General features: G+C 59.2%; 1 protein-coding gene across 6 annotated transcripts; it reads left to right on the plus strand.

Moving 5' to 3' along the window:
• The first annotated feature begins 1066 nt into the window (after nt 1-1066).
• On the plus strand, nt 1067-26974 carry CIC (capicua transcriptional repressor). Of its 6 annotated transcripts, none has more exons than XM_037159988.2 (21): nt 1067-1190; nt 3648-6446; nt 18071-18220; nt 18305-18539; nt 18621-18750; nt 18846-19028; nt 19111-19276; nt 20067-20269; nt 20366-20591; nt 21042-21145; nt 21319-22546; nt 22629-22816; nt 23242-23363; nt 23465-23631; nt 23732-24028; nt 24119-24444; nt 24696-24997; nt 25095-25249; nt 25326-25457; nt 25753-25884; nt 25981-26974. In XM_037159988.2, exons 2-21 carry the CDS (start codon nt 3659-3661, stop codon nt 26346-26348), a joined length of 7602 nt encoding a protein of 2533 aa, XP_037015883.2. In that variant the 5' UTR covers nt 1067-1190; nt 3648-3658; the 3' UTR covers nt 26349-26974. The 6 variants fall into 6 exon arrangements, with proteins under 6 accessions (XP_037015883.2, XP_037015887.2, XP_037015885.2 ...); XM_037159992.2 differs by having other exon boundaries at nt 25095-25225; XM_037159990.2 differs by having other exon boundaries at nt 25098-25249.
• Nucleotides 26975-27437: the final 463 nt, after the last annotated feature.

The following is a 27437-nucleotide window of genomic DNA, read 5'->3' on the forward strand; positions in this document are numbered from 1 at the left end:
GTCCGCGTGCGTTGACTACACCGCAGCGCGCGCCACCTAACACACGTACGTTCTCTCCCCTCCCGGTGGCAACAGTGCTTTCCGCGGGGCCGCGCCAGACTTTCTGAGGCTGTTGATTGGTCGTAGTCCCGCCACCCAACAGCCAATCAAGCGGAGGAAAGGTGACATCACTCTTTCTCCTTACCTCCCCCCACCCCAAACTTCCCTACACCCGACTACCAGCAGCAACAACCGTGGGGGAGGGGCAAGAGAGTAGAACCTGGTGAGGTCATTGCACCGCCCCGGCCACTGCTGATTGGTTGCAGGGCTTGCGGGTGGCGGTTGGCTGTTCCTCGCACCTCCCCCTCGTGCAGCTACTGCCGCTGCTGAGAGGAGCCACCAGCGACGCCAGAGCCGGGAATCGGGGTGAGTCAGGGCCCTGGGCCTAAGATGCTCCTGGTGTCCAGTGAGAGTCACGAAAAACTGCCCTTTGCGACTTTTTCTCTTCCCCTGGGTTCTTTGGTGCTTCACGCACTCTGTCACATGGGAGTTGTAGTCTGCCTTTTACTGTCAACTATGCGTCAGAGACGCAAGAAGACTACCATTCCCATCAGGAATTGCGCCTAGCCGGTCAACAAATACTCAGGCCACGCCTCCTAAACCTGTTCATTGGAGAGCCCGTCCATTGGCCCCTCCTTCTTGCGTTTCATTGGCTACTGTCCTTAAAAGGGGTTGGGTTCCGGCTTAGAGTGGGAGGTGACTGGATACTGTATTCGTCAATCGGCACTAAGACGGCTTTTAATTGGTCAATGCTTGTGTCCATCACTTGTTGTGGGGCAGGGCTTTAGGCATATTAGGCAGTCGTAGGCTCAGGTGGGTGTCGGTCCCAGAGGGAGGCCGGTCTTGGACTTTGGCTCCGCCCCCTAGCGCTGCCGTGTGGGCGCGATTGGTCATGGGAAGTGTCGCTCGTCGTCCAGAGGTGGAGCTGGCTAGGCTGAGAATATCTATTGGTGTAGGACGGCGCCGGTCAGCGGGGTTGTGACCGCTGATTGGCTGGTTGCTCCAGCTGTTGCAGGTCCATTCACCATTTTGTGTGTTGGAGTAAAAAAAAGGGAGAATCGAGAGGGAGAGCTGAAGGGGGGGCGGGGAGGGACCGGACCGGACCGAGCCGGGGGCACGGCCCCCCGCCCCGAAACCCTTTGGAGCCCAAGGTGAGGGGCGGGTCCAGGGCTGACTTGGGCCGGAGGTGTTTGGGGTGCTGGGGGCCGAGAGGGGACAGGTGGCAGTAACGGGGAGGGGGGGTACAGGGGAAAAAAGGTGGGTGGGATGGTGGGGAGGAAGGACAGAGTGGAGGAAGTGGTGGGTAGGAGGCGGGGCAGAAAAGGGTGAGGAGGAGAGAGTGGTGGGCAGAGAATGGGTAACAGGAATGGAGGGGTGACAGGACTGGATCAGGGTAACAGGGAGAAGGAGGGGACAGAGTTGGAGGGGATGACAAGGAGAGGTGATGGGGAGAGAAGGTGGCAGGTCCAGAGATGGCTGACAAGAGAGTGACTGGAAGGAAGAGGTGACAGAGACAGATGAAGATGGCAAGGGGGGGGGTGACTAAGGAGGGGGCCTAGGGCTTATGAGGAGAGAGGTAGACATAGAGGTGGTGACAGGATGGGAGAGAGAATGGCAGAGAGAAGCTGGTGTCAGGAGGGCTGATGGGAGCAGAGGGCATGAGACCCTGAAGAGCCAGGGCCTGGGCTGGCCTGGGCTTCAGGAGTTAGTGCTCAGATTCTGGGATAGATGGCCTGGGTGGGGGGTGGGGGGGGTGGGCGGTGAGGGCCTACAGAGCCTTGGTTGTAGGCCCGAACTCTGGGAGTTATCCAGACAGGAGTGGACAGGAAGAGAGTAGGCCCCAGGGGAAAGAGAGAGGCTTGACTTCTGGGGTGGAGAGACTGGGCAAGGCAGCAGGGTCCAGGGGTACTAGGCAGTGCTGTTGTAGGCCCTGATCGGGTATGCAGAGGTTTGTGTTTGGGCAGGACTGCGGCTGGATTTCAGTCCTCAGGTTGGTGGCACAGCAGGTCAATGGGCAGAAAGTAGTAGTGGCCGCCCAACTCTTGGGCAGTTGGGTGCTTTCCTCAGTGTGAGAAAACCTGGCTTCTCCAGGCTCTGCCTATGAGGACTGCAGGATTGGCCCAGGGAAGAGACAGCCTGGAACTACAGGGTTCACAGAAGCAGCAGGCCTCAAGTATGAGGTCAGAGGTTCCTAAAGACTTGAGTCAGGGGTGCCTTTGATTATGTTTGGTTTATGGTCCCGGATTCCTTCTAAATCTCACTTCCCCAGAGGCCCCCTTTCAGCTTTTCAGGTTCTCTTAGTCACTTGAGAGTAAAGTTTTTTCCCTTTTCTTTTCTCAGGGCAGCTTGAAAGGGGGCGGGCAGTAATGACTGTTCAGGAAGTGGGTGAGGTTGGCCTGCTGGGCTTGTCCTGCTTTCTTTGACCTTCTCCCACTTACCACCCCCCCCCGCCCCGGAGTCAGGGGGCACATTTTGGGGCTGGGGGGACCTGGCTGGCTCAGCCACCTTGCCAGAGCTAGCCCAGCCAGCCCAGCCAGGGTGGGGATGCAGGTAGGCCAGAAGAGGGGGCTGGGCTTGTGGGTATCACACTGGGTGCTGTGCGGGAAGGAGCAGGCTCCCATCCAGTGGGACAGCGAAACCCTGGGGTGTAGCTCTGTGTCCCACTGTGTGATGACGTGTGTGTGTGTGTGTGTGTGTGTGTGTGTGTGTGTGTTGTGTGTGTGCTCATGTGCAGCCCCATGGCAGTGCTGGGTAGGAGCTGTTGCCCCAGACCTGCTCCTGCCTGCTCTATGCCAGGATCTGGGGAGATGGCTCCACCTGGCAGGCCCAGGGTACAGAACAGACTGGGAAGCCATTCCTCGGGACTCTCAGCTGCCCACAATGCCTGGACATACCAGGCTGCTCAGAGGGGTGGGGCAGGGGGAGGTGGAGAGAGGCTCACATCATAGCCCAGTCACCTCCCTTTCTGTGACTGTGCCTGTGCGTGTATGTGTGAGTGTGTGTGCTCTCTGGCCAGTGACAGTGCAAGGAAGTGTGTCCTCTGGATCATGTGACAGGCGGCACAGTGAGATGGTTAGGAGGACAGTCTCTGGAGCCAGGTTGTCAGGGTTTAGAACCTAGCTCTCTTTTATAGCTAGATGAATTTGGACAAGTTGGGTGATCTCTGTGCCTTAAGTTGTCTCAAGTGTGAAATGGGGTTATTAGTAGCCTTTACCTCTCAGGGCCATTGTGAGGATGAAGTGGGTTAATAAAGGCAAGTTCAGCCCAGGAGTGGCACAGAGTGAGTGGTCCATTCGTGTGAACCATTCCTGTTTCTTGCATCCCCTCGGGGCATTCAGAGTGTGTGCCTGCGCACGCTGTGTTCTCTGCAGAGGGAGCAGGTATATGCGAGTGTCCCCGAGGAGCCACAGTGAACAGCTCAGGGAACAGGGGTGCCACTCTGTGTCTGGGTGCTGGCCAGGGGTCCACTATGACTTGGGGACAGCCCGGAAGGAGGCCTCAGGGATAATGGAGGCGGGGGCCTCTGCACGTGGAAACTCCTGGGGGCGCCGAGTCTGAGGGATTCCTGAGTTGCTCCTGATGACCGCTGTGTGCCTTCCACCCTGCAGGTAGAGAAAAGATGAAGCCAGTGAAGAAGGCATGCACTGGCCTCCCAGGTCCTGGCAGTGGAGGCAAGTCCCCACCAGCTACCAGGGCCAAAGCCCTGCGGCGGCGAGGGGTTGGGGAGGGTGACAAGCCAGAGGAAGAGGACGACGAGGTACAGCAGCAGCCTGGCTCAGAAGAGGCTGAGGAGTGTGAGGAGGAGGAGACCCAGCAGGGCTCAGGGCCTGAGGGGCTCCCCTCAGAGCTGCACTCTGATGACCCGGTCCCAGGCCCCGCTGAGGACCCCAAGGCAGAGGGTGAGACTGGTCGTTGGGAGCCCCCCCTCAGCCGGAAGACAGCCACGTTCAAGTCACGAGCACCCAAGAAGAAGTATGTGGAAGAGCATGGGGCTGGCAGTGGCAGTGGTGGAGCAGTTGGGACCCCAGATGAACCAGCAGGGACCCCTGAGGACACTGGCGCCCTAAGTGTTCCTCCACGGCCACTCGCCTCCGCCCGCTCCTCCTCCACCGACACAGCCAGTGAGCATTCAGCTGACCTGGAAGATGAGCCCACTGAAGGTTGTGGGTCAGGCCCCTGGCCCTCGGCTGGCAACAGTGGCAGCTATGACCTGCGGCAACTGCGGTCCCAGCGGGTGCTGGCTCGGCGTGGAGATGGCCTGTTCCTGCCGGCTGTGGTTCGCCAGGTACGTCGAAGCCAGGACTTGGGTGTGCAGTTCCCTGGGGACCGGGCCCTGACTTTCTACGAGGGGGTACCTGGCAGTGGTGTCGATGTGGTTTTGGATGCCACGCCGCCACCAGGTGCGCTGGTGGTGGGCACAGCTGTCTGTACCTGTGTGGAGCCTGGTGCAGCTGCCTACCGTGAGGGCGTGGTGGTGGAGGTGGCTACCAAACCAGCTGCATATAAAGTTCGCCTCAGTCCTGGCCTGGGTTCCCAGGTGGGCCCACCAGCCACCCTCCCACAACTGTCCCAGCCATCACATTGTGAGCCTGAGGAGGCCATATGGGTGGCCCGCTCCAGCCTGCGCCTGCTTAGGCCCCTCTGGGAACCTGAGGCCCTGTCAAGGAAGCCCCCCATGGGCCCGGAGGCGGAGCAGGCCGAACCAGGGGCTACCCTGCCACCCTGCCCTGCTGCCCTGGATTCCAAGCAGCCTGAAGATGCTGAAGTCTCCAAGATCAGCTTTGGTGGCAACCTGGGGGCTTGTGAGGAGGGTGAAGAGAAGCACCCACCAGCCCTGGGCACCCCCGCCCTGCTCCCACTGCCCCCACCCCAGCTTCTTTCTCCACCACCGAAGTCCCCGGCCTTTGTAGGCCCAGGCCGCCCTGGTGAGCAGCCTTCACCTTGCCAGGAGGGGAGCCAGGGCGGCAGCCGTAGCAGCAGTGTGGCCTCTCTGGAGAAGGGCACTGCTCCAGCCACCCGTGCCCGCACGCCACTGACAGCAGCCCAGCAGAAGTACAAGAAGGGCGATGTGGTCTGCACGCCTAATGGAATCCGCAAGAAATTCAATGGCAAGCAATGGCGGCGGCTGTGCTCACGGGATGGCTGCATGAAGGAGTCTCAGCGGCGGGGCTACTGCTCCCGCCACCTATCCATGCGAACCAAGGAGATGGAGGGCCTGGCTGACAGTGGCCCAGGTGGGGCCGGGCGGCCTGCTGGTGTGGCAGCTCGGGAGGGTAGCACCGAGTTTGACTGGGGCGACGAGACATCGAGGGACAGTGAGGCCAGCAGTGTGGTGGCCCGAGGAGATTCACGCCCACGCCTGGTAGCCCCCGCCGACCTGTCACGCTTTGAGTTTGACGAGTGTGAGGCGGCAGTGATGCTGGTGTCCTTGGGCAGCTCCCGTTCAGGCACACCATCTTTCTCCCCGGTCTCCACGCAGTCGCCCTTCTCGCCAGCGCCCTCTCCCTCACCCTCGCCACTCTTCGGCTTTCGTCCTGCCAACTTCAGCCCCATCAACGCATCGCCAGTCATCCAACGTACTGCTGTTCGCAGTCGCCACCTGAGCGCTAGCACCCCTAAGGCAGGCGTGCTGACGCCACCAGATATGGGCCCCCACCCACCGCCGCCTGCCCCCCGAGAGCGCCATTCCTCCGGCATCCTACCCACCTTCCAGGCCAATCTGACCTTCACCGTGCCCATCAGCCCTGGGCGGCGGAAGACAGAGCTGCTGCCCCACCCAGGGGCCTTGGGAGCCCCTGGTGCAGGGGGCGGAGGAGCTGCCCCAGACTTTCCCAAGAGTGACAGCCTGGACTCTGGTGTGGACTCGGTGTCCCACACACCGACACCCTCTACACCAGCCAGCTTCCGGGCTGTATCACCTGCTGTGCCCTTTCCCCGCTCCCGCCAGCCCTCACCGTTGCTGCTGTTGCCCCCACCTGCCGGTCTGACCTCGGATCCTGGACCCTCTGTGCGCAGGGTGCCTGCTGTGCAGCGGGACTCACCTGTTATTGTTCGCAACCCTGATGTGCCACTACCTTCCAAATTCCCTGGAGAGGTGGGCACTGCTGTGGAGGCTCGAGCTGCAGGACCTGGGCGGAGCTGCCGAGAGACCCCAGTGCCCCCCGGGGTAGCCAGTGGGAAGCCTGGCCTGCCCCCACCTCTGCCAGCCCCCGTACCCATAACTGTGCCTCCAGCCGCGCCAACTGCTGTGGCCCAGCCAATGCCCACCTTTGGCCTGGCTTCCTCGCCCTTCCAGCCAGTGGCCTTCCACCCCTCACCCGCTGCCCTGCTGCCCGTCCTGGTGCCCAGCAGCTACACCAGCCATCCTGCCCCCAAGAAGGAAGTGATCATGGGCCGGCCTGGGACAGGTAAGGAGTGTAGTGGATGGGCCGGGTGAGGGCTCATTTGCAATAGAGTTGCTTTCCATCTGGCGCTCGAGAGGTGGGCTCCTGCCTTGGGAGGGAGGTAAGGGGAGGCCGGAACATCCCTGCACAGATGTTCCAGTGAGAATTCATGTGTCAGGCAAGAGACCGGTCTTCCGAGGCTCAAAGTGGTGTTAACAGGCCTCCTGTTAGGAATGTACTCTCAGGGGTTCCTCAGTCATGGAAGCAATCCTGAGTGGGGCTGATGGGGTAACAGGATAATCATGATGACAGCTCCGAGGCCTGGAGGGCTGGTGGGGGTGTCACCATGATAAGCACTGTGTGGGGGTTATCTCGCCAGACGCTCATACCCACCCCGTGATGCAGCACTCAACTTACGGGCCCTGCTCTAAGCCCTTTTCAAATATTAGCTCCTATAGTCTTCACAATAACCCTAATAGGTGGGTGCTTTGACTATGCTCCTGTAGAGGAGACTGAGGTCAGGTTAGTGACTTGCCCAGGGTCACATGGCTAGTAAATCCTGGAGCCAACCTTCAAACCCAGGCAGGCTGGCCTGTGACCACGGGACCATAGTGTTGGTTACAGACAGGAAGACTGAGGCTCCAACAGGTCCTTCTGCCAGGAGTTGGTCAGACCGGGACTGGAGCCCTCACGTTCACCATGGCACCCAGTAAACACCACAGGTGCTGTCATTGCCCTGGAAGGGACCTGGGGCTGTGCCGGGCATTGTGCCTTGTTTTGAATCCAGGTGTGAATCTAGTCTGGTTGCCCTAGGGACAGGGTGCCTAAGCCGGGAGTTGAAGGATGAGTTGCAACCAGCAACCGTGGGGTGGAAGAGCTTCCAGGGAGGCCAGTGGGAAGGCAGGCTCCAAAGCCAGAAGGAACACAGCTGAGGAAAGCCGTCGTGGCTGGAGGGCTGGAGCCAGGTGTGGGGAGAGTAGCATTTCTGAGATCATGTTGGAGGGACAGGGGCCCAGGCCAGGCTGGGCCTTGTCAGAGCCACTCTCGGGGAGGTGACAGACCCATCACCAGCCCCTTCCCTAGCATTTTTTTCTTATTTACTTATGAGTCCACTGCTTACTGAGGGCTCCCTCTGCGCCTGGCCCTGTGCTGGTTGGTGCTGAGGACACAGCCCTGCTTTCAAATTGTGTTTAGACAGTGACTGTCCAGAGTGGTCAGGGCAGGGATAGGGCGAGCCCAGGAGGCTGTGGGGAGTCAGGGAGGACTTCTTGGAGAGGGGGCTAGAGGCTTCTAAAGTGAGACCTGAAGGGTGTGCAGAAGTGAGCCTGCCACAGTCAGCAGGAAAACCTGTAGGCAAAGGCAAGAGTTTCTGCAAAGGCCTTGAGGCGAGAGCAGGTATCTGAAGGAAGTTACATGGGCAGCGATGGGTTGCAGATGGCGGGTGAGTGCTTAGATGTGTGACTGTATTGACGAGCAAGGGCCAGATAATATAGCATCTTTATAAGACTTGTGAATGTGATCCTAAGGGCACTAGGGAGCCATGGAAAGTTTTGAGTCTGTCTGTCTATGGTTGTATTAGAGGCGGGAGATGGAGAGGAAGGAGCTACAGTGGCTTGCGCTGGGGCAGAGGGCAGTGTAGAAAGGAGCTCCAGCCTGGAGACACAGGGACCACAGGGACACAGGGGCTCTGCTTACCCCTGCTTACCCCCTGTGCTCATATAGTGAGGTTGTGACCTGTGTTTTTTGCCTCACTTCCAAGTTTTTACATTTGTTACTGTAGTCGATATGAGCAAAATTCCACAGAAGTGGACACAGCAGGGGCTTCTGTCCTTAGGCAGATGAGAAAACTGAAGCAGGTCCCTGGCTGGTGTAGCTCAGTGGATTGAGCGCAGGCCTGTGAACCAGAGGATCCCAGGTCCATTCCCAGTCAGGGTACATGCCTGGGTTGAGGGCCAGTCCCCAGCAGAGGACGCATGAGAGGCAACCATACATTGATGTTTTTCTCCCTCTCTCCTTCCCTTCCCCTCTAAAGATAAATAAATAAGAATCTTAAAAAAGAGAAAGAAAAGAAACTGAAGCAGAAAGACTCTAACCCTGCCTTACCTCCCACATGCCTGGAGCCCCAGACATGGTCCAACTCATAGCATCATCTTGGGTTATCTTCACTGCCGCTGTGTGGGGAAGGATGGCACTGAGGCAGGTCACCTGAGGCCTACCAAGGGCAGGCCCAGCGGGGGTTCCTGCCATCGTTTTCCAGATGAGGCAACATGAGGCCCTGACAGAACAAGGGTCCTGACTGAGTTCACCCAGCCAGGGAGGAACAGGACCGAGCCTCGAATCAAGTCTGACCTTCAGATCACAGAACTCCTCACTATCAGAAGTTACAGGAATAATAATTTATTGAGCACTATTCAGTGTGTGTGCTTGGCTCGCTGCTCAGTAAGTGCTGAGTATTTACTCACTGAATCCTCATCACCTTTCAGGAGGTCAGGATGCTTATTGTTCCCAGCAGACAGAGGATGGAATTGAAGCCCAAGACTTGCCCAAAGTCATCAGCTAGGAAAAGGAAGAAGCAGGCTTTAAATCCCAGGTGGTCTGGCTCTGTAGCCCAGGCTCTTAAGCACTCTTGAAATAATGATGAAAAAATAATCATAACCGCTCTTCATTTGAGCATTTACCATGTGCCCAGCCTCAGGTGTGGGGCCATCTTAAGGAATCCACCCAGTGCTCTGAAGTAGGAATTACCAGCTCCGTTGTCTGGGAAACCTGAGGTTCAGTGGAGAAGGAGGCCTCTCGCTGGAGGCCACCTGGTCGTCAGAACTTGTCCAGCGCCTGTCCTGGCGGTTCTGAGCCGCGCCTCTCTGACAACACCCATGCTGAGGTATCCAGGTTGCCCTTACATTCCCAACCAGCAGGCCTTTTGTTCTCCCAGAGGCCTTCCTAAACCCTTGGGAGGTGGCACCTTGGGGCCTTCTCTTTTGAAGGCCAAATAGGGCAGAGAGTGCCCAATGGCATAGTGAAGGCGTAGTCCTGTCCATTGCGAGTATGACTCTGGCTCAGGGCAGCAGGTGTGAGGGGGCTGCAGGGCAGCCTGCCTGCTTCTGTCCCCCACCAGGCATTTGCTTCCGCTGGGGGACATGCCAGGGCAGGCGGGAGGCATTCTCCGCATTCTGTGCATGGCTTGGCCAGCCAGCTGCCATTGCCACCTCCTGTGACTCTTCTTGCCTGCTCCCCAGGAGAGGAAGCTGCCCCAGGGCCTGCAGCCCCAGCCCAAGAGGCCAGATGTCTCAGCCCGATTCCTGGCACAGCCTCCTTTCCAGCTTCCTGGGTCAACCTGGCTTCCCTGTATTGACAGGCAGTGCCCCTTCTCCTGGGCCTGTCTGCCCATCTGTCTCTCCGTTGGGTTTCTATGTCTGTCTCTCTCTGTTTCCATTTCTGGGCCTCAGTCTCTCTCTCTGGACTTGTCTGTCTCTGAGTCTGGCTCTCTACGTCCTTCTTGGTCTGTTTCTCCTTAGATACCAGTTCTTGTCTGAGCTTTCATCCCATCCTCTTTCTCTTTTGGTCCACGGTTTTGAGATCCTATCTCTACTCCAGCCTTAGCCCCCTCCTACTACTCTTTCTCTCTTTTTAAAGATTTTATTTATTTTTAGAGAGAGAGGGAAGGAGGGAGAAAAAGGGAGAGAAACATCGATCAGTTGCCTCTCACATGCTCCCAAATAAGGACCTGGCCTATAATGCAGGCATGTGCCCTGACTGATCGGGAATCAATTTGCAGGATGTCGCCCATCCCACTGAGCCACACCAGTCAGGGCCCCTCCTCCCACTCTTTGGACAGACTTTCTGCCTCCATTCTAGCCCCCCACCCCCACCCTGTGTATATCAGGTGCTTTGTTCCTTGAAGTCAGTGGACAGTTGCTAAGCACCAGGTCCCCTACTTCCTTTCTGGTTAGTGTTGAGAGGTTGTCCAGGCCTGGGACAAATTAACTGCCTACAAATTAACTGTCCCTGAACCCTGTTGAGAGGTATCAGGAGCCATCTGTAGACCCCTCTACGTCCAAGCACCTGTTTCTAAGACAGGCAGGAAGGCGGGGGCCGTGCAGACCAAGCTAGGAGATCCGGCTGTGGGGGAGCAGTAGGAAAGCAGCTCCTATGCCCACCCACCTGCTAGAGGTCATGGCCTACATCACCCTATATCCCCTCTCCACCACCACCTTTCAGGAGACACATTTGGTGCTGGCTCCATTTAACTGAGTCCCACATGTAATCCACCCCAAAAGGTTGGACCTCAGAGATCAAGCAGTGCCCTCAAACTGCTTGGGCAGGTGGGGAAAATGAGGCCCAAAGAGAGGCCAAGGTTCTCCTGGCTCCCCAGATCCAGGTCCAGGTTCTGTGCACCAGAATTTGTTTTGCTCAGACAGTGAACTCCATCTTACCACCTCATTCTCATCCTTTCACCAGCCCAGGCTGAGCAGTCCTGGGGTTGGTGGTTGGGGAAGGCAGGTGTAGCTGCAGGCACAGGCAAGAATGACAGAGGGAGATACGGCATCTGGGGAAACTAGAGGATAGACACAACTCTGGCTCCGTGCAGAGGTTCAGGAAGGCTTCTCATTAGAAGGGACATTTGAGCTGAAGCAGGAGGAATGAGTGGATTTCAGGATAGTGAAAGAAAGGGAAGGGTGATCCAGGCCAAGGCAGCCATGGGAGCAAAGGCCAGAAGGGTGAAAGTGCATGACCTCTGAGTGGCTGTTGAGGCTGAAGCTGAACTAGAGCCTAGGCTTGGCCAAAGGGTGCCATGCAGGACAGGTCCAGCCAGGCCAGGGTTGAATGCCAGCCCCTGAAGATCCAAGAAGGGGTTTAGAGCAGGGGAGGATAAAGGTTGCACCTGGGTGCCAGTGATCCCGGGAGACTGTTCTGGAACGGAAGGAGACCTATGCTTGGAAGAAGATGACTTGCGGGGAGAGGCATTTGTGAGGTAGCAGGAGTGATTTTTGGAGATTTCGTGGAAGAGCCTCCAGCAACAAGAGCTGTGAGGGGTCAGGCTGCCTCCTGGCGGCGGCTGGTGGCTGGACCGTGGAGCAGCTGGAGCGCGCATGCGCAGCGGTTGGGGTTGGGGGAGGGTGTATGTGGCCGGGAAACCCCGGCGCCGGGCGCCGGGGCATTAATGGCTCCATTAGTGGCCGGGAGGGAGGCGCATTAGCGGCACCGACGGCGTCTGGCTCCCATTACCACCGGCGGCAGCGACTGCACCACAGGCGGCTGGACCCTAGCCTGCCGCGCCGCCTCCTCCGCCTGTACCCCATCCCCTGTTCCTGCTCCTCGTAGGAGCCTGAGCCAGGGAACCCCGGTCTCCCCTTTTCAGCGGAAAGGCAGACTATGTGGACAGGTAGACCTGGGTTCAAACCCTGACTGTGCCACCTCATGATTGAAAGATCCTATCCCCCTCTGGGCCTGTTTCTTGTGACCCGACGTTTTGTAGACCCGGACAGGCACCCCTTGTGGGCCGCACTTAACCCCCACTGGCAACCGGGGCACAGGTTCCCGCGCCCCTAGGAGTAGACCCCCCAACCCGGCCGTCGGGCTTTCGTTCTTCCTATTGGCCAGCCGCCTTCGCGCCTGTTGACTCCGATTGGCGGAGACTGGTCGCCCCCCCCCCGCCCGCCCGCCCACTCCTGCGCCATTAACCCCTGCACAGCGGAGCTCTTGGGTTGGGGTGGGACCCCCCTCCCCGCCCGACAGCTCGGGTGCCAGCTGGCCCGCGCCCCACCGCAGCCCGCGTGGGTGTCAGGCTAGCCGGGCGCCCGCCCGCCCTCCCAGCACAAAGCGGCTTTGTGGGGCCCTCCGGGGGCTGGCTGGAGGCCAGCCGGCGAGTGGAAAATCTCGTGAGCTCGAGGAGGGGAAGAGAATGCAGGGCGGCGCCCCCTCCTCGCCTGGGCTGTGGCACCTCCCTCATCCCGAGCCCACAAGCCCTCCCAGTCCCGGCGCCTGTACACTATCCCCCCTTCCCACCCCCAAACCCACATCCAGCCCTTGGTCCTATCCTGCCCATCTCCCAATCCCTGGGGACCTTCCCCCACACCTCTCGTCTGCCTCTCTTTCCCTCCTGGTCCCCCTGCCTACCCCAGCTCCACTCACACTGACTCACCCGGGCGCTATTTTTAGGCTCCCATCACTTTCGAGCTGCACCAGCCCAATCCTGGGCTCGTTCCCCAGGCAACCCTGGCCGTCGCCCACGCCTCCTGGAGTGGGTGGGTGGGTGTATATGTGGGGAGCGGGTGAGGGGATCTGGGGACACCAGGTTGGTGAGCCAAGGCGGAGTCCCAGGCAGGGTGGGGCGCCGTGGGCGATGGGGGCAGGGGCGGGAGCCTCTCGGAGTTCAGAGCGTTTAGTCGTCTGTCAGCATCCTGAGCTTTATGCCCCAGGCCTCTGGGCAGGCCTCTGCCTGTGCCGCCCTGGGTATCACTTGATGTCTTTGTCTGGGCTTCGTGTTTCCAGGCTGGGGTGGGTAGAGTGGTGCTTTGGGGGCCATTTAGGACCAGACCTTCTGTGGAGTTGGTTATGGGATGGTACAGGGGGTGGCTGCACTATAATTCTTCCCCAGTACCTGCCTTGAGTGAAGAAGGATGGTGTTCCCACGCCGTCTCAGATGGGGCTGGGGCCCTAGTTTGGGGAATTTCCTCAGCATTTTATAACTAGAGGCCCCAGCTGGAGAGATGGGGCTGTGTGGATATAGGGCCTGCTCCCTCTTCTCTAGTCCTAATCACCCCCACCCAGGGTTCCTCCACTCTGAACAATGGAAGCTAAGTATAGGGCTGGCCCAGTGCCCAAGGCAGGGGGGCCCTTCCTGCCTGGATTCCGGCCCCTCCCTGCCAGGCTGGGCCCCCACTTGGCTGTACCATACCCTGTAAGGGGCCTCTTTCCATCCCTCCTATGTGGGCACTGTGTCTTCTCCCAGATGTGTAACCCTCCCAGATGTGTGGGGCCCGCTTTCTCTGCTGTGCCAGGCCTAGCTCTTTTTTTCACCCAACAGAAGTATGTGTGTGTGTGGGGGGGGAGCAGAGGACAAGTTTCCTCTGAGCTCTGTCCCTGAGCTCCACTGCAGTGGGGAAAGGGTTAACTTGCCAATAGGTGACTCACCGACAGAGAGAGGAGGGGGCAGTGGTGGGGAGATAGTGGCCACATTGATTTCAGCCTTGGTTTCTGCCTCACATTGCAGTCCCTGGGGCAGTGAGGTAATGGAGGGTCTGAGTCTGGGGCTGCATGAGGAGGAGGGGGCAGTCACTTAATAGTCCCTGTGGCGGCCCCTCCAGGCGCACAGCCAAATGTCAAGCCCTGCAATCTCTGGAGGTCAGAGGGCTACAGATGTCTCTTTCCCTTCTGAGTTCTGCTTACCTGGTTTTTGCCCCCTCTCCTTGCCTTCAGCACTGTCAGTGGATGGGGCAGTCTGGGGAAAAGGTTTGTCTGTGGCAGTCTCCCACCCCACCTGTGAAGGAGCCCAGTCTTGGTCCATCTGAGCTTGTGCAACATTTACCTGCTCAGGTGTGACCCCAGTGTGCCCCTTGGGTGATCCAAGGCCTCTGCATCTCTGCCTTGTGGGCTCTAGACCCTTGCCCCCGACCTTTCTGTACTTAACCAGTCTCAGTATTATAGTTGAACCATGTTCCTGGATCTTGGGGAGCCTGTGCCCATGTCCACCCTGAGGTTAAATTTTCAGTAGTGGGAAGAGTACTTCATTTGGAGCACAGGGTTGTTCCGTCTGGCTGCGTGGTCTTGCACAATTCATTCAGTTTCTCTGAGCCTCAATTTTCTCATTTGAACAATGGGCATAATACAGTGTACCTCCCTAGTGGCTGTGAGGATTCAGTGAATAGAATCACGAATACAGGTTCCCAGCAGCACATTATCAGCCTCAGTGTCAGTTTCCTTTCTTCCTCCTGGCCATTTTTTGGAAGGGGTGACTTTCAGCCTATGGTGGTGGGGCCAGCAGACAGTGGTGTTCTAAGAGGTAGAGGGTCCTGGGTGGCTGCTGAGTGTCAGGAAGGGTAGTGGGAATGGCCGTGGCACTCCATATACCTGCTAGGCCAGGGTATTGAGGTAGTTAGTGCTCACCAGGGTAAGTTTATATGGTGTGTGGGGTCACTATGATGGTGTTTGTGAGAGTTAGCCTGTGTTGGGGATGGGAGTACCTCAAAGACCGTGTGAGAGTGTGGGAAGAAAGAGCTCGTATGGTTGTGTGAGAGGAATGTGGGCGTGTGTGATGAGTGCAGGATCACTGTGCCTGTTTGATATATTGTGTGTCTGTACGATGATTCAGTGAATGTTTGGTGAAGATATGTTAATGAAACATATATGACAGGACATGTATGAAAGGGGTCACATGAAGAGGATGAGTGAAAATGAGTGCGTATGATATGAACCGTGAGTGTGAGAAGTATATGTGAGCAGGTGTTCGAGATTTGGGACTTCGTGTGTGACAGTGAGTGTAAGATCGAGGGTACATGTGAACGTGGGGTGTGTATGAAATAATGGGTGTGGCAGGAAAGTCTGTCTGTGAGGGATGTGTGTGTGTGCTGGCGTGAGTTGATGAGGGCTCAGGGTGGCTCCCCTAACCCTACATGCAGTTCATCTGCCCTGCGAGACCGGTGGGCTGAGCGCACGTGAGCGTGTTCCTCGCGTGGACTAGACACACACACACACACACACACCCCCCACACACACAAGCTCCGGACCTCTGCAACGCGGCGCTCGGAACCGCCCCCTGGCTCGGCGCCTTTACTGCAGTGCGCTCGTCCTGCCTCCCTCCTTCCGCGGTTCCGCCCCCGGACGGCTTGAGGCCAACCGGAGCCCGCCCCGCCCTGCCCTAATTTGCATATGACTGACGTTCCCCCGGGGCGGCCAATGGGGGTGGACGCGGCGGGGCCTGACCCGCGCGCGGCGGCGGCAGCCAATAGGCTCACGAGCGGGGGGCCGGGCTTGCGCGGAAGGCCGCGGGGGAAGCGGGGAAAGGGCGGGGGGAGGCGCGGCGGGGGGAGGGGAGCGCGTAGTAGTGGCGGGGCGGGGAGGCGGCGGTGGTTCGGCGCGGGGCTCGTTCGGAGCGCACGAGAGCACACACACTGGTCCGTCTGTCTGCCCAGGGCCGGAGGTCGATCCAACGCTGAGCCGCGGGCCGGGGGCCCGGAAAGGCGGGGCGGCGGCGCTGGCAGCCGGGGCGCGCGGGGCTAGAGCCGTTACCCGCCGGAGCTGCGAGGGAGGGAGCAAGCAAGCCAAGGAGCGGGGAAAAGGGAGGGGGCCGCGCACGCGCACCCGCGCCCCGCCCCGCCGGGCTCGGTGCTTGAGGAGGGAAAGGGAGGGGGCGGCGCCGATGGCCCCGGTGCCGCGCGCCCTGTGACGGCCCCCGCGCGCGCCGGGGGGCGGGGCGGGGCCGGAGCGCTCTGACCTCCCCCGCCCCCCGGGCGGCGGGAGGCAGTTGGCGCTGTGCGCAGGCGCTCCCGGCGGAGACCCCCGCGTGGGGAGGCCGGAGGGGGGCGGCCGGGGGTGGGGGGGGCATGCGGCCACGGCCTCCAGCTGCCCCTGGGCCGGAGCGACGGCGGGCGGAGCGGCGGCGGCGGCCGCTGAGGAGGCACGAGCCCCGGCCGGGCCCCCCGGCACCAGATCATGTACTCAGCCCACAGGCCCCTGGTGCCCGCGTCCAGCGCGGCCTCCCGTGGCCTCGGAATGTTCGGTCAGTAGTTCTTGGGCCCTGGGATTGTAGGGGTCAAGGTGTCGGGGTGCTAAATGTAAAGCGATGGTGATGGGCATATAGTAGAATGGTAGAGGCCGAGTAAAAGGGTAACGGGAAAGTTACTGAGCTCTGCTGTAGTGGTTAGTGAAGGCAGGTGGGAGTGTAGCAAAGTGATGGGAGTGGGGAGTAGCTGGAGTAGCCGTAGTGTTTAGGTGACCGTGTGAAACAGGTATGTTGTCATTGGGGGGTGAGAGGTGCAGAGTAACTGGCTTGGGAGCGTGGATTAGAATTGGGGCAGCCTGAGACCTGCTGGAAGCTAGACAGAGGGAAGGGGCTGTGACTGAGTAGTGTAGATATAGGACAGGGCTTGGGAAGTGAGTGAGGTACTGTGTGCTTAGGACAGTTTTGGACTGGAGCGGTGAGCTTTGCAGAGAGAGAGGGAGAGACCCAAAGATCCTGGGGGTTAGTGCGGGGGGGGGAATTCAGGAGGGCAGGACCACAGGACTGTTCCCCCATTGTCTGCTGGACCCCCTTTCCATCCAGCAGATGAAGAGATCCTGGTAAAGAAAGATCTCTGTGAGAGAAAGGTTCAGGTCCCTGGGGGCTGTTACGGGGTTGGAGGACCTAGAAGTTTTTTGTGTCCCCAGGTGTAGGGGATAGGGTCTGCATAGTAGTATCTTGAGTAGCTTCCAGTGCTGACCTCCTTGTTGCTCTCCTGTTGCGTTGATGTCTATTTTTTCTTTTGTCAGCTCTTTGCAGAATCAGGTCTTGAGGCCAGTGTCTCGCTGAGGGCTCCCTTAGTCAAGGTTTCTGTAGGCATGAGTGGTCACTCCAGGTTAGAGTGGTCTGGGTCAGGAGGAGGCCTGGAATGATGGAGACCAGGGTTAGGGCGTTCCCCTTCTCCCTTTATCATCTTCCCCTAGCAGGGGCCTCCGCTGCTGGTTCCACTTCCCCCAGGGAGCTGGCAATGAGAGGGAAACCCACTCCTAGTCTCCGCCTGCCCCAGGAGTCAGGCTAGTTACCCAGCTCCTGGGGCTGAAGGTGGGACCTCTGGGACTGGCTTCTGGTGAGGGAAATGCCTTCCTGTGTATATTCTCAAGGAAACACCTGGCACTCTTGCGTTCCCTGGGCAGAGACTTGTAACAGTTCTCTCATCTGCCCCATTGTCTGTGCCTTTTCTTCCAAGGAGTTTACCACACCCTCTTCTCTTTCTGGGCTTGGGGGCTGGGCCATGCTCTAAAGATGAGCTTGGGGTTTTAGAGGGAGGGAGGGTGGGAGGTCTCTTCACAGGCAGTAGATTTTCTTTGAGAGTAAGGGGAAAGCTGTTGTAGCCACCTGTGCCCAGCCTGGGAAGGGCTGGTCTGGCTCCCTAGGGCCTGTGTTAGGGGGAGGGAGGCAGAGAGAAAAACTTAAGACTCTATACCCTATTGGTAATGGAGAGTAGAGTAGAGGAGAGAGGAGGCAGGGCTGTCTGCCCCAGGAAAGAGAAAGGGAGTGGGAGGCCAAGGTAAGAGGGCACGTCAGATGGCAGCATGGGTGCTGGCAACATGCCATGGCTGGGGGAGAGTCTCCAGGCCCGCTGAGGTCTTAGGGCCTTAGGAGTGTAGGATGGCAATCTTTCATGGCCTGGTTTGTGACAGGAGCCAGTCATTCCTCTGGCTTGGTCCCTGGTGGAAGTCAGGGAGGGAGTGGGATGTGAGGACTTTTTTTTTCCCTGCTTCTGTTTTCAGTTTTATAAACCTTAGAAACCTTTCAGGCAGGAGTTTTTTTTTCTGAGTGATGTTGCATGTAGGATGTCAAGAGATTCAGGGCTAGGGGAAAGGGGTGTAAATGAGAGGTGGAGCTCCCTTGTCCAGGGTGGAAAAAAGCTTGGGTTGAGGGTCAAGGCCAAGCTCTCCTGCTGCAGAGCTCATCTGGCTCCTTCCCACAGTGTGGACGAATGTGGAACCTCGCTCTGTCGCTGTGTTCCCCTGGCACTCCTTAGTCCCCTTCCTGGCCCCCAGCCAGCCAGACCCTTCCGTGCAGCCAAGTGAGGCTCAGCAACCTGCCAGCCACCCAGTGGCCTCCAACCAGAGCAAAGGTGAGGGGTGGGGGGCTGTGGGAAGGCATGGGGAACAGCATTGAGGGGGCCCATGAGCTCTCTGATCTGCCTCTCTGTCCCCAGAACCTGCTGAGTCGGCGGCTGTTGCTCATGAGCAGCCACCAGGTGGGACAGGGAATGTTGACCCTGGGCGGCCCCCTGGAGCCACGTGCCCTGAGAGCCCAGGGCCTGGACCTCCCCACACTTTGGGGGGAGTGGAACCTGGAAAGGGCCCCCCTCCCACAACTGAGGAGGAGGCCCCTGGCCCTCCAGGAGAACCCCGGCTGGACAGTGAGACAGAGAGCGATCACGATGATGCGTGAGTGCCGTGAAGCCTGGGACTGGAGGGGGTGGCCTGGCCAGAGACATGTCCCTCACTGTCCTTGCCACTCCCACACAGTTTCCTCTCCATCATGTCTCCTGAGATCCAGTTGCCTCTGCCACCTGGGAAACGCCGGACCCAGTCCCTCAGTGCCCTGCCCAAGGAACGAGACTCATCTTCAGAAAAGGATGGACGCAGCCCCAACAAGGTGCCTCGCCCCCACCTGTCTCCAGCTCACCTCGTGGCTGTCTGAGCCTGTTTCCTTGGTTCTAACTGTTGTACTTGGGTCTCTGTCTGATCTAGCGGGAGAAGGACCACATCCGGCGGCCTATGAATGCCTTCATGATCTTCAGCAAGAGGCACCGGGCCCTGGTCCACCAGCGTCACCCCAACCAGGACAACAGGACCGTCAGCAAGATTCTGGGCGAGTGGTGGTATGCCCTAGGGCCCAAGGAAAAGCAGAAGTACCATGACCTGGCCTTCCAGGTAATGCCTCCTTTTCTTGGTTTCTCCCCAGCTTCCTCTAGCGGGTGGGTGAGTGAAGGGTCTCCCTGTCCTCTCCTGCCAGGTGAAAGAGGCTCACTTTAAGGCCCACCCAGATTGGAAGTGGTGCAACAAGGACCGGAAGAAGTCCAGCTCAGAGGCCAAGCCCACAAGCCTGGGGCTGGCAGGAGGGCACAAGGAGACTCGGGAGCGGAGCATGTCGGAGACGGGTACTGCCGCTGCCCCTGGAGGTTAGTGAGCTTCTTGGCTCTCTTCTCCTGCCACCTCCCTCTCTGAGAGCCTCTGGTACCCTCTTGCTTGCTCGCTCCCACCCCTAGAAGCTCATCTGTATCCTGTCACTTTTATTTGAGGACCCTTACCTGCAAAAGAATCCACACTCGTCTTACGTGAAAGATCCAGGAGAGTCCAGACAGATAAAATTTACATAGCAATCTCATTATCAACTGCCACTTAGCATTTATTACACACCAAACACCAAGGGGAGTATAATCTCTGGGACTCCAAACTATACCCCATTTTTCAGATGGGGAAACTGAGGCTCAGAGAGACAAAGCCACTTGCTTGAAGTCATAGGAAACAGTAACTGGCAGAGCCAGAAGCCCTGCTTGGCTGGCTTCCAAGGCCATAGTTGGAGGCCCCTCGCTGTTGCTTCAGCTGACTGACTGCAGGTGTCAGGTGTGCCTGGCGCTGTGCTGAGGAGCTCTTCTGGAGCAGTCCCGTGGGTCTGGGCCTACAGCCCTGAGGGCAGGCATGCAGTGCCGGAGCAGACCAACAGTTATTAGCTTGCCAATGCCACACAAACCTGTCTCCAGGCTTTCTTACTCTCAGAAGGCCCGCCCTCTGGGCTCCAGAGGGCAGGAACCAATGGGAAGGAGATGCAGGGCTTGTGAGTGACATCTCTTTTCCGCTTGGTGGCCCAGGAGTTCTAGTGTGTTTCTGCCCAGTACCTACAAATATTGTCCAGGGCTGGTAAGAGACTTCTTGACTCTGCAGCACTTCTCTCCCCCTTCCATTCTACAGTGTCCTCTGAGCTTCTGTCTGTTGCAGCCCAGACACTCTTGAGCTCGGACCCCAAGGCTCCAGGGAGCAGCTCTTGTGGGGCAGAACGTTTGCACACAGTTGGGGGACCTGGTTCGGCCCGGCCCCGAGCCTTCTCCCACAGTGGGGTCCACAGCCTGGATGGCGGAGAAGTAGACAGCCAGGCGCTGCAGGAACTGACTCAGGTCTGGGGTGCAGGCCATGGGAGCGAGGGAGACGGGCAGGGAGGGCTGCCTAAGGTAACAGCCCCAGCTGAACTCTTCCCTGCACCTGCTCTGCAGATGGTGTCTGGCCCTGCCTCCTACTCTGGCCCAAAGCCTTCTACACAGTTTGGAGCTCCTGGCCCCTTCGCAGCTCCTGGAGAGGGAGGTGCCCTGGCGGCCAGTGGGCGGCCTCCCTTGCTGCCCACCCGAGCCTCTCGTTCCCAGCGTGCGGCCAGTGAGGACATGACCAGTGACGAGGAGCGCATGGTCATCTGCGAGGAGGAAGGAGATGATGATGTCATTGGTGAGCAGTGGCAGGGGCCCAGATTCTTGCCCAGAGGCAGCAGGCTAAGGTTTGGATGGTGAACATAGATTGCATCCAGACCCACAGGTCCCTTTTTCTCCTTCCCTTCCGTATTTGTTCATGGTTGCAGGCATGTTTAGTTAAGGCCCTTCTGGGTAAGCCTAGCCCTGCCCTTGGGAAGCCCCTGTTTAGATAGGCAGCCGGGAGGACCTGGGCCTGGGTAAGCCATGGGCACAGTGTTAGGTGCTGTTACCTGCACGCTGTGGTAGGTGGGCACACCCTAGGCTGAGGGACTGCATTTCTAGACAGTACTCACTGCTGGCTTGGGGCAGAGCTGAGGCCAGAGGCAAGGCCATCTTCCAGACTGCCTTTCCTGCTCTACACTCCTTGTCCTTTTGTCCTTTTGTCCTTTTGTCCTTTTGACAAATGCTGTTCCCTCTGCTCCCTCAGCTGATGATGGCTTCACTACCACTGACATTGACCTCAAGTGCAAGGAGCGGGTAACTGACAGCGAGAGTGGAGATAGCTCTGGGGAAGACCCAGAGGGCAGCAAGGTGAGAGCTTGGGACTTGGTGCTGTCCGGTTCCACTCAGCTGCAGGAGTGAGGATATCTCGGCCCGTGTGTTGACAGAGGGCCTAGGGAAGGAAGCTGTCTCCCCCCTGGGGCCGGCTGGGTTTGGATATCCAGGCTCCCCGACACGGTTATGTCTCTTCTCCTTCCACCCAGAGCTATGGCAGGAAGGTGTTCTCACCTGTGATCCGTTCTTCCTTCACCCACTGCCGTCCATCGCTGGACCCTGAGCCTCCAGGGCCCCCGGATCCACCTGCAGCCTTCGGCAAAGGCTATGGGCCCACCCCATCTTCCTCATCCTCGCCTGCATCCTCCTCAGCCTCAGCAGCCACCTCCTTCTCATTGGGCTCAGGGACCTTCAAGGCCCAGGAGTCAGGTCAGGGCAGCACAGCAGGCCCACTACGGCCCCCACCCCCTGGGGGCCCAGCGACACCTTCCAAGGCCACTCGCTTCCTCCCAACGGATCCTACCACCTTCCGGCGCAAGAGGCCTGAAAGTGTGGGGGGCCTAGAGCCACCTGGCCCCTCAGTTATTGCAGCACCTCCCGGAGGGGGAGGAAGTGTCCTGCAGACATTGGTCCTGCCTCCAAACAAAGAGGAAAGGGAGGGCAGCGGAGCCCGCATGCCCTCAGCCCCAGCCCCATCGCTGGCCTATGGGGCCCCAACAGTCCCCCTGTCCCGCCCAGCTGCCACCATGGTCACCAATGTGGTGCGGCCTGTCAGCAGCACTCCTGTGCCCATCGCCTCTAAGCCCTTCCCCACCTCCGCCCGGGTGGAAGCATCTCCAAATGACATAGCAGGTGCCAGGACTGAAACTGTCACTGGGTCCCGGGCACCTGGGGGCTCTCCACTGGGCGTCAGTTTAGTGTATTCGGACAAGAAGTCAGCAACAGCCACCTCACCAGCCCCACATCTGGTGGCTGGGCCCCTACTGGGCACTGTGGGGAAGGCTCCTGCCACTGTCACCAACTTGCTGGTGGGCACCCCAGGCTATGGGGCCCCTGCACCTCCGGCTGTCCAGTTCATCGCCCAGGGAGCCCCTGGCAGTGGGGCCACCACTATGGGCTCAGGAGCAGGTGCTGGGAGTGGCCCTAATGGGCCAGTGCCCCTGGGTATTCTGCAGCCAAGTGCCTTGGGCAAGGCTGGGGGAATCACTCAGGTGCAGTACATCCTGCCCACGCTGCCCCAGCAGCTGCAAGTGGCGCCTGCCCCAGCACCAGCCCCTGGGACCAAGGCAGCGGCTCCCAGCGGCCCGGCACCCACCACCAGCATCCGTTTCACCCTCCCACCGGGCACCTCCACCAACGGCAAAGTCCTGGCTGCCACTGCACCCACTCCTGGCATCCCCATCCTGCAGTCCGTACCCTCTGCCCCGCCCCCCAAAGGTGAGGCCTGGGCCGGGCAGCACAAGTAGCGGGGCCACAGCCCTGTTCGGCTCCCTTTAATCTCCTGTCTTGCCTCTTGCAGCCCAGTCGGTTTCTCCTGTGCAGGCCCCGCCCCCGGGTGGCTCAGCCCAGCTGTTACCTGGGAAAGTGCTAGTGCCTCTGGCCACCCCTAGCATGTCAGTACGTGGTGGAGGGGCTGGTCAGCCGCTGCCCTTGGTGAGCCCCCCCTTCTCAGTACCTGTGCAGAATGGTGCCCAGCCACCCAGCAAGGTAAGGGCATCCTGTCCCTCTCTTCTGTCTTGCTCGGTGTTGGTGTCCATGTCCTGGGGTTTCTGCCTGCCTTTTCTTTGGTCTCTTTTTCCTCTCGTCTGTTTTTGGGAGTATCTTGTAATCTCCTCAGTGTCTCTGCATCTTGATTCTGGCCACCGTCTCTGCAACTTGTCCTTTTTCTGTGTCCCTATCTGTTTTTTTCCCAGATATAAAAAACAAATTTATATTAAAATTTTTTATTGGCTTTTAATTTTTTGTATTGTGTATTTTTTCCCCCTATCTCTTGTTGTCTTCTTTTCCTTTGTTCCAGTCCCAAGTTTTGTGCTCTCTGTCTTGGTTGAGACCCACCCTCCTAGGCCTTGGCCCTCCCCTGCCCCACTCTGGGTCCTCTACTCACTGCAGCTCGTGGGTGCTCTTGCCCACAGATCATCCAGCTGACTCCGGTGCCTGTGAGCACACCCAGCAGCCTGGTACCACCCCTCAGCCCAGCCACGATCTCTGGTCCCACCTCACAGCCTCAAAAGGTCCTGTTGCCCTCTTCCACCAGGTAATGGCAGTTGAGCCCTTACCCAGAGGCCAGCCCAAGGTGTGTGGGGGGGGCGTGGGGCAGGGCCAGCTCACTTCCCTCCCTCGTTCTTCTTGCGGCAGAATCACCTATGTGCAGTCAGCGGGCGGGCATGCGCTGCCTTTGGGCACCAGCTCAGCATCCACCCAGGCTGGAACGGTCACCTCATATGGGCCCACGAGCTCAGTAGCTCTAGGCTTCACCTCACTAGGGCCCAGCGGCCCTGCCTTCGTGCAGCCCTTGCTTTCAGGTGAGGAGCAATCAGGCAGGAAGTTCTGGGGATCCAGGATGGGACTGAGGTGGTTTAGGCTCTAGCTCAGGCTCCTGCCTCTCTGTTTTCCTCTCTGCAGGCCAGACACCGCTGTTGGCTCCTGGCCAGGTGGGCGTGTCACCTGTGCCCAGCCCCCAGCTTCCTCCCACCTGTGCTGCCCCCGGAGCTCCTGTCATCACAGCATTTTACCCTGGCAGCCCAGTGCCCACCTCATCAGCACCCCTGGCCCAGCCATCCCAGGCCGCCCCAGGCTTGGTCTACACTGTGGCCACCAGCACCACCCCTCCTACTGCTCCAATCCTGCCCAAGGGCCCACCAGCTCCTCCCACTGCTACTGCCACTGCCACCCCTACTAGTCCTTTCCCTAGCTCCACAGGTGGGTATTGGGCCAACCCAGGGTAGGGTGAGTTTGGGGACCCAGGGAGTGGGTCAGACCTGGCTCAGCAAATGCTCTTCTCCCCACCAGCAGGCTCCATGACTTACAGCTTAGTCGCCCCCAAGGCCCAGAGGCCCACCCCCAAAGCCCCTCAGAAAGTGAAGGCAGCCATCGCCAGCATTCCTGTGGGCTCCTTTGAAGCAGGTGCCCCTGGGCGGCCTGGCCCTGCACCCCGGCAGCCCTTGGAACCTGGCTCAGCTCGTGAGCCTGCTGCCCCTGAGTCTGACCTTGAGGGACAGCCTACAACGCCAGCTCCTCCACCTCCCTCAGAGACGTGGGCTCCCACTGCCAGGAGCAGCCCCCCACCACTCCCACCTGCTGAGGAGCGGACCAGCACCAAGGGCCCCGAGATAATGGTGAGTGCCCAACAGGCCTAGAGGCTCCTGTTATTGCTGGGCTCTGTCCCTTAGCCCACTGTCTGCTTTTCTGTCCTGCCCTCTTCCCTGCATGCATGTCTGAGCCGTACTCTTGTCCCCCCTGCTTGACTCTGTGACTGGGCCTTTTCCAAGACTGTCGGGCAATCAGCCCCCATCTCTTTGTGTTTCTGGGTTTTGCCTTAGCGATTCTGAACCCAGTGTCCTCCATCTTCTTGCCATCCTCACCCCAGGCCAACAAATTCCCCAGCTCGTCTTCAGATTGGCGCGTCCCTGGGCTGGGCTTGGAGAGTCGCGGGGAGCCTCCTGCCCCTCCCAGCCCAGCTCCAGCCCCAGTCCCGGCCCTGGCACCGGCACCGGTCCCAGTCCCGGCCCCAGCCCCGGCCCCAGCCCCTGGTAGCAGCAGCGGCAGCAGTGAGGGCAATAGTGGCAGGGCAGCCGGAGACACCCCTGAGCGCAAGGAGGTGGCTGGTACCGGCAAGAAGGTGAAGGTGCGGCCCCCACCCCTGAAGAAGACCTTTGACTCTGTGGACAAGTGAGCATGGGCTGGCGGCTGTGGTGTAGCCTGTGGGGTTGGTGGGAGAGAGGGTGGCTACATCCGGGCAGGGGAGGTGACTCTGACTGCTCTCCAGCAGGGTCCTGTCAGAAGTAGACTTTGAAGAACGCTTTGCTGAGCTACCTGAGTTTCGGCCTGAGGAGGTATTGCCCTCGCCCACCCTGCAGTCTCTGGCCACCTCGCCCAGGGCCATCTTGGGCTCCTATCGTAAGAAAAGGAAGAACTCCACTGGTAGGCAAGGGGGGCCCCCAGGGTAGGTGGGGAACAGACTGGGGCTGCCTCCCCTTATCCTCCTTCTTTTGACCAGACCTGGACTCGGCCCCTGAGGACCCCACTTCACCCAAGCGCAAGATGAGGAGACGCTCCAGCTGCAGCTCGGAGCCCAATACTCCCAAGAGTGCCAAGTGCGAGGGGGACATCTTCACCTTTGACCGCACAGGTGCTGGTGCCTAACTGCTAGACCTGTGGGGAACCCAGGGCCTGCAAGGGGGTGGGATCTCAGGAATGGGGTAGAGGTGGGTGTCACTGAGAGAACAGCAGGTCAAGGGTGGGCTCTAGAATCCAGCAGGCAGGCCCTTAAGCTGCCACATGACCTTGGGCAGGCCTCCTCTTCAAGTCCTCCTGTGAAATTGAATTTGGTGAGAGGTGCTGGGTAGACACTCAGACACTGGTGTGGGTATGGGATGGCGAGGCTTCTGCAGGAGCCTTCATCCTGCTCCCTGCCCCGCTTCCAGGTACAGAGGCTGAGGATGTGCTCGGGGAGCTGGAATACGAGAAAGTGCCATACTCGTCACTGCGGCGTACTCTGGACCAGCGCCGGGCCCTGGTCATGCAACTCTTCCAGGACCATGGCTTCTTCCCATCGGGTGAGCATGTACTGGAGTCTTGGGGGGCATGTGGAGAGGGTCTGCCTGCTTGTCTCACCCTCCCTTCCCCAACCCCCACTGTCCTTCCGTCCCCAGCCCAGGCCACAGCAGCCTTCCAGGCCCGCTACGCAGACATCTTCCCCTCCAAGGTCTGTCTGCAGTTGAAGATCCGTGAGGTGCGCCAGAAGATCATGCAGGCGGCCACTCCCACAGAGCAGCCCCCCGGAGCTGAGGCCCCCCTTCCTGGACCGCCCCCCACTGGCACCACTGCTGCCCCTGTTCCCACTCCCAGTCCTGTTGGGGGCCCTGATGCCACCTCACCTGGCTCGGACTCTGGCACGGCCCAGGTTGCCCCGCCACTGCCTCCACCCCCAGAGCCAGGGCCAGGACAGCCTGCCTGGGAGGGCGCCCCCCAGCCCTCCCCCCCACCCTCTGGTCCCTCCACAACTGCAACAGGCAGGTGAGGGGCCCCTGAGAAAATCCCAGGAACCATAGTACCCCCCCCTCAGGAATGGACAATACGTAGGTGGCAGGAATGGGGGGGGCAGGATGGTTACCTCCTCCCCAGTAAAGCCATTTTCGTCCTTTCTAGTTTGGGGCAGAATGAGGCCTGCTCCTCTGTGTGTCCCTGTCCCCCTACAGCTCTCTCCCAGTAATGAGGGCAGCTGAGGGGGAGCAGGGGCACAGTCTCCCTCCACTGAGCCCCTGTACATAATAACCTGGAGTGTGTTACCTTCAGATCTTTTCACTTGTACTTTATGCAAAATGGCTCATGTGAGGGCTGCAAACAGAAGTGAGGGCCTTGGGCCAGAGGGAGGAGCCTGTGGAGTAGGGGGAGTTCATGTACCCCTTTTTTCCCCAGAGGGGCTGGACTCAGGTTAGTTTGGGGGTGGGGGCTCCTGCACTTTGCCACAGGCACGGGGAGGGTTTTCTCCCCACCCCTCTGCCCTCCCAACTTGGGTTGTACTTTCTAAGAAGGTGATTCCCCCTACCCTTGTCCCCTTCCCCAGAACAAAACATGTTGATCATGTGCAATATTTCTTACTGTGCCGAGAAGCCACAATGACCGCGATTAAAGCTGTTTAACACATCTGTGTGGCTGCCCATTCAGAGGGGGGGGGTGTTGGTTGTTCCAGTCATGTCCCCAAATGGCCATGGTGGTATTACATACTTTTCCCCCAGGGAGGTGAGGGGAGCAATGCTAGGACCACCACCCCTCCCAACAGCAGAAAGACACCTGTAATCTGAGGTCCCTGATCCAGTGTGGGCCCAGCAGCCTCCCTGGGTCTGGTGCTCATGAAGCTGTGACGTCAGCTCTGCCTCTTTTTCAGCCATCCAACATTCATGGGCTTGGGGAATGCCTAGATGTGCTGCGAGGATAGCAAAACCCTCCAAGTCCTAGTTAGACCTGAGGTCTCTGCCCAGAGGTGGCACTGTTCCAAGTACTGTGAGGTCCTGAGTGACTCCTGCTGCCACCACGTGGCTTGAGCCAGCACTGCAGCCAGGCCAGGAGCCTCTCCTGGGTCACACCCCTTTGGGCCAGTGAATAGTGC

This window comes from Artibeus jamaicensis, unplaced genomic scaffold (assembly GCF_021234435.1).
Source record: "Artibeus jamaicensis isolate MK-2021 breed Jamaican fruit bat unplaced genomic scaffold, CSHL_Jam_final scaffold_36, whole genome shotgun sequence".
NCBI classification, from domain to species: domain Eukaryota; kingdom Metazoa; phylum Chordata; class Mammalia; order Chiroptera; family Phyllostomidae; genus Artibeus; species Artibeus jamaicensis.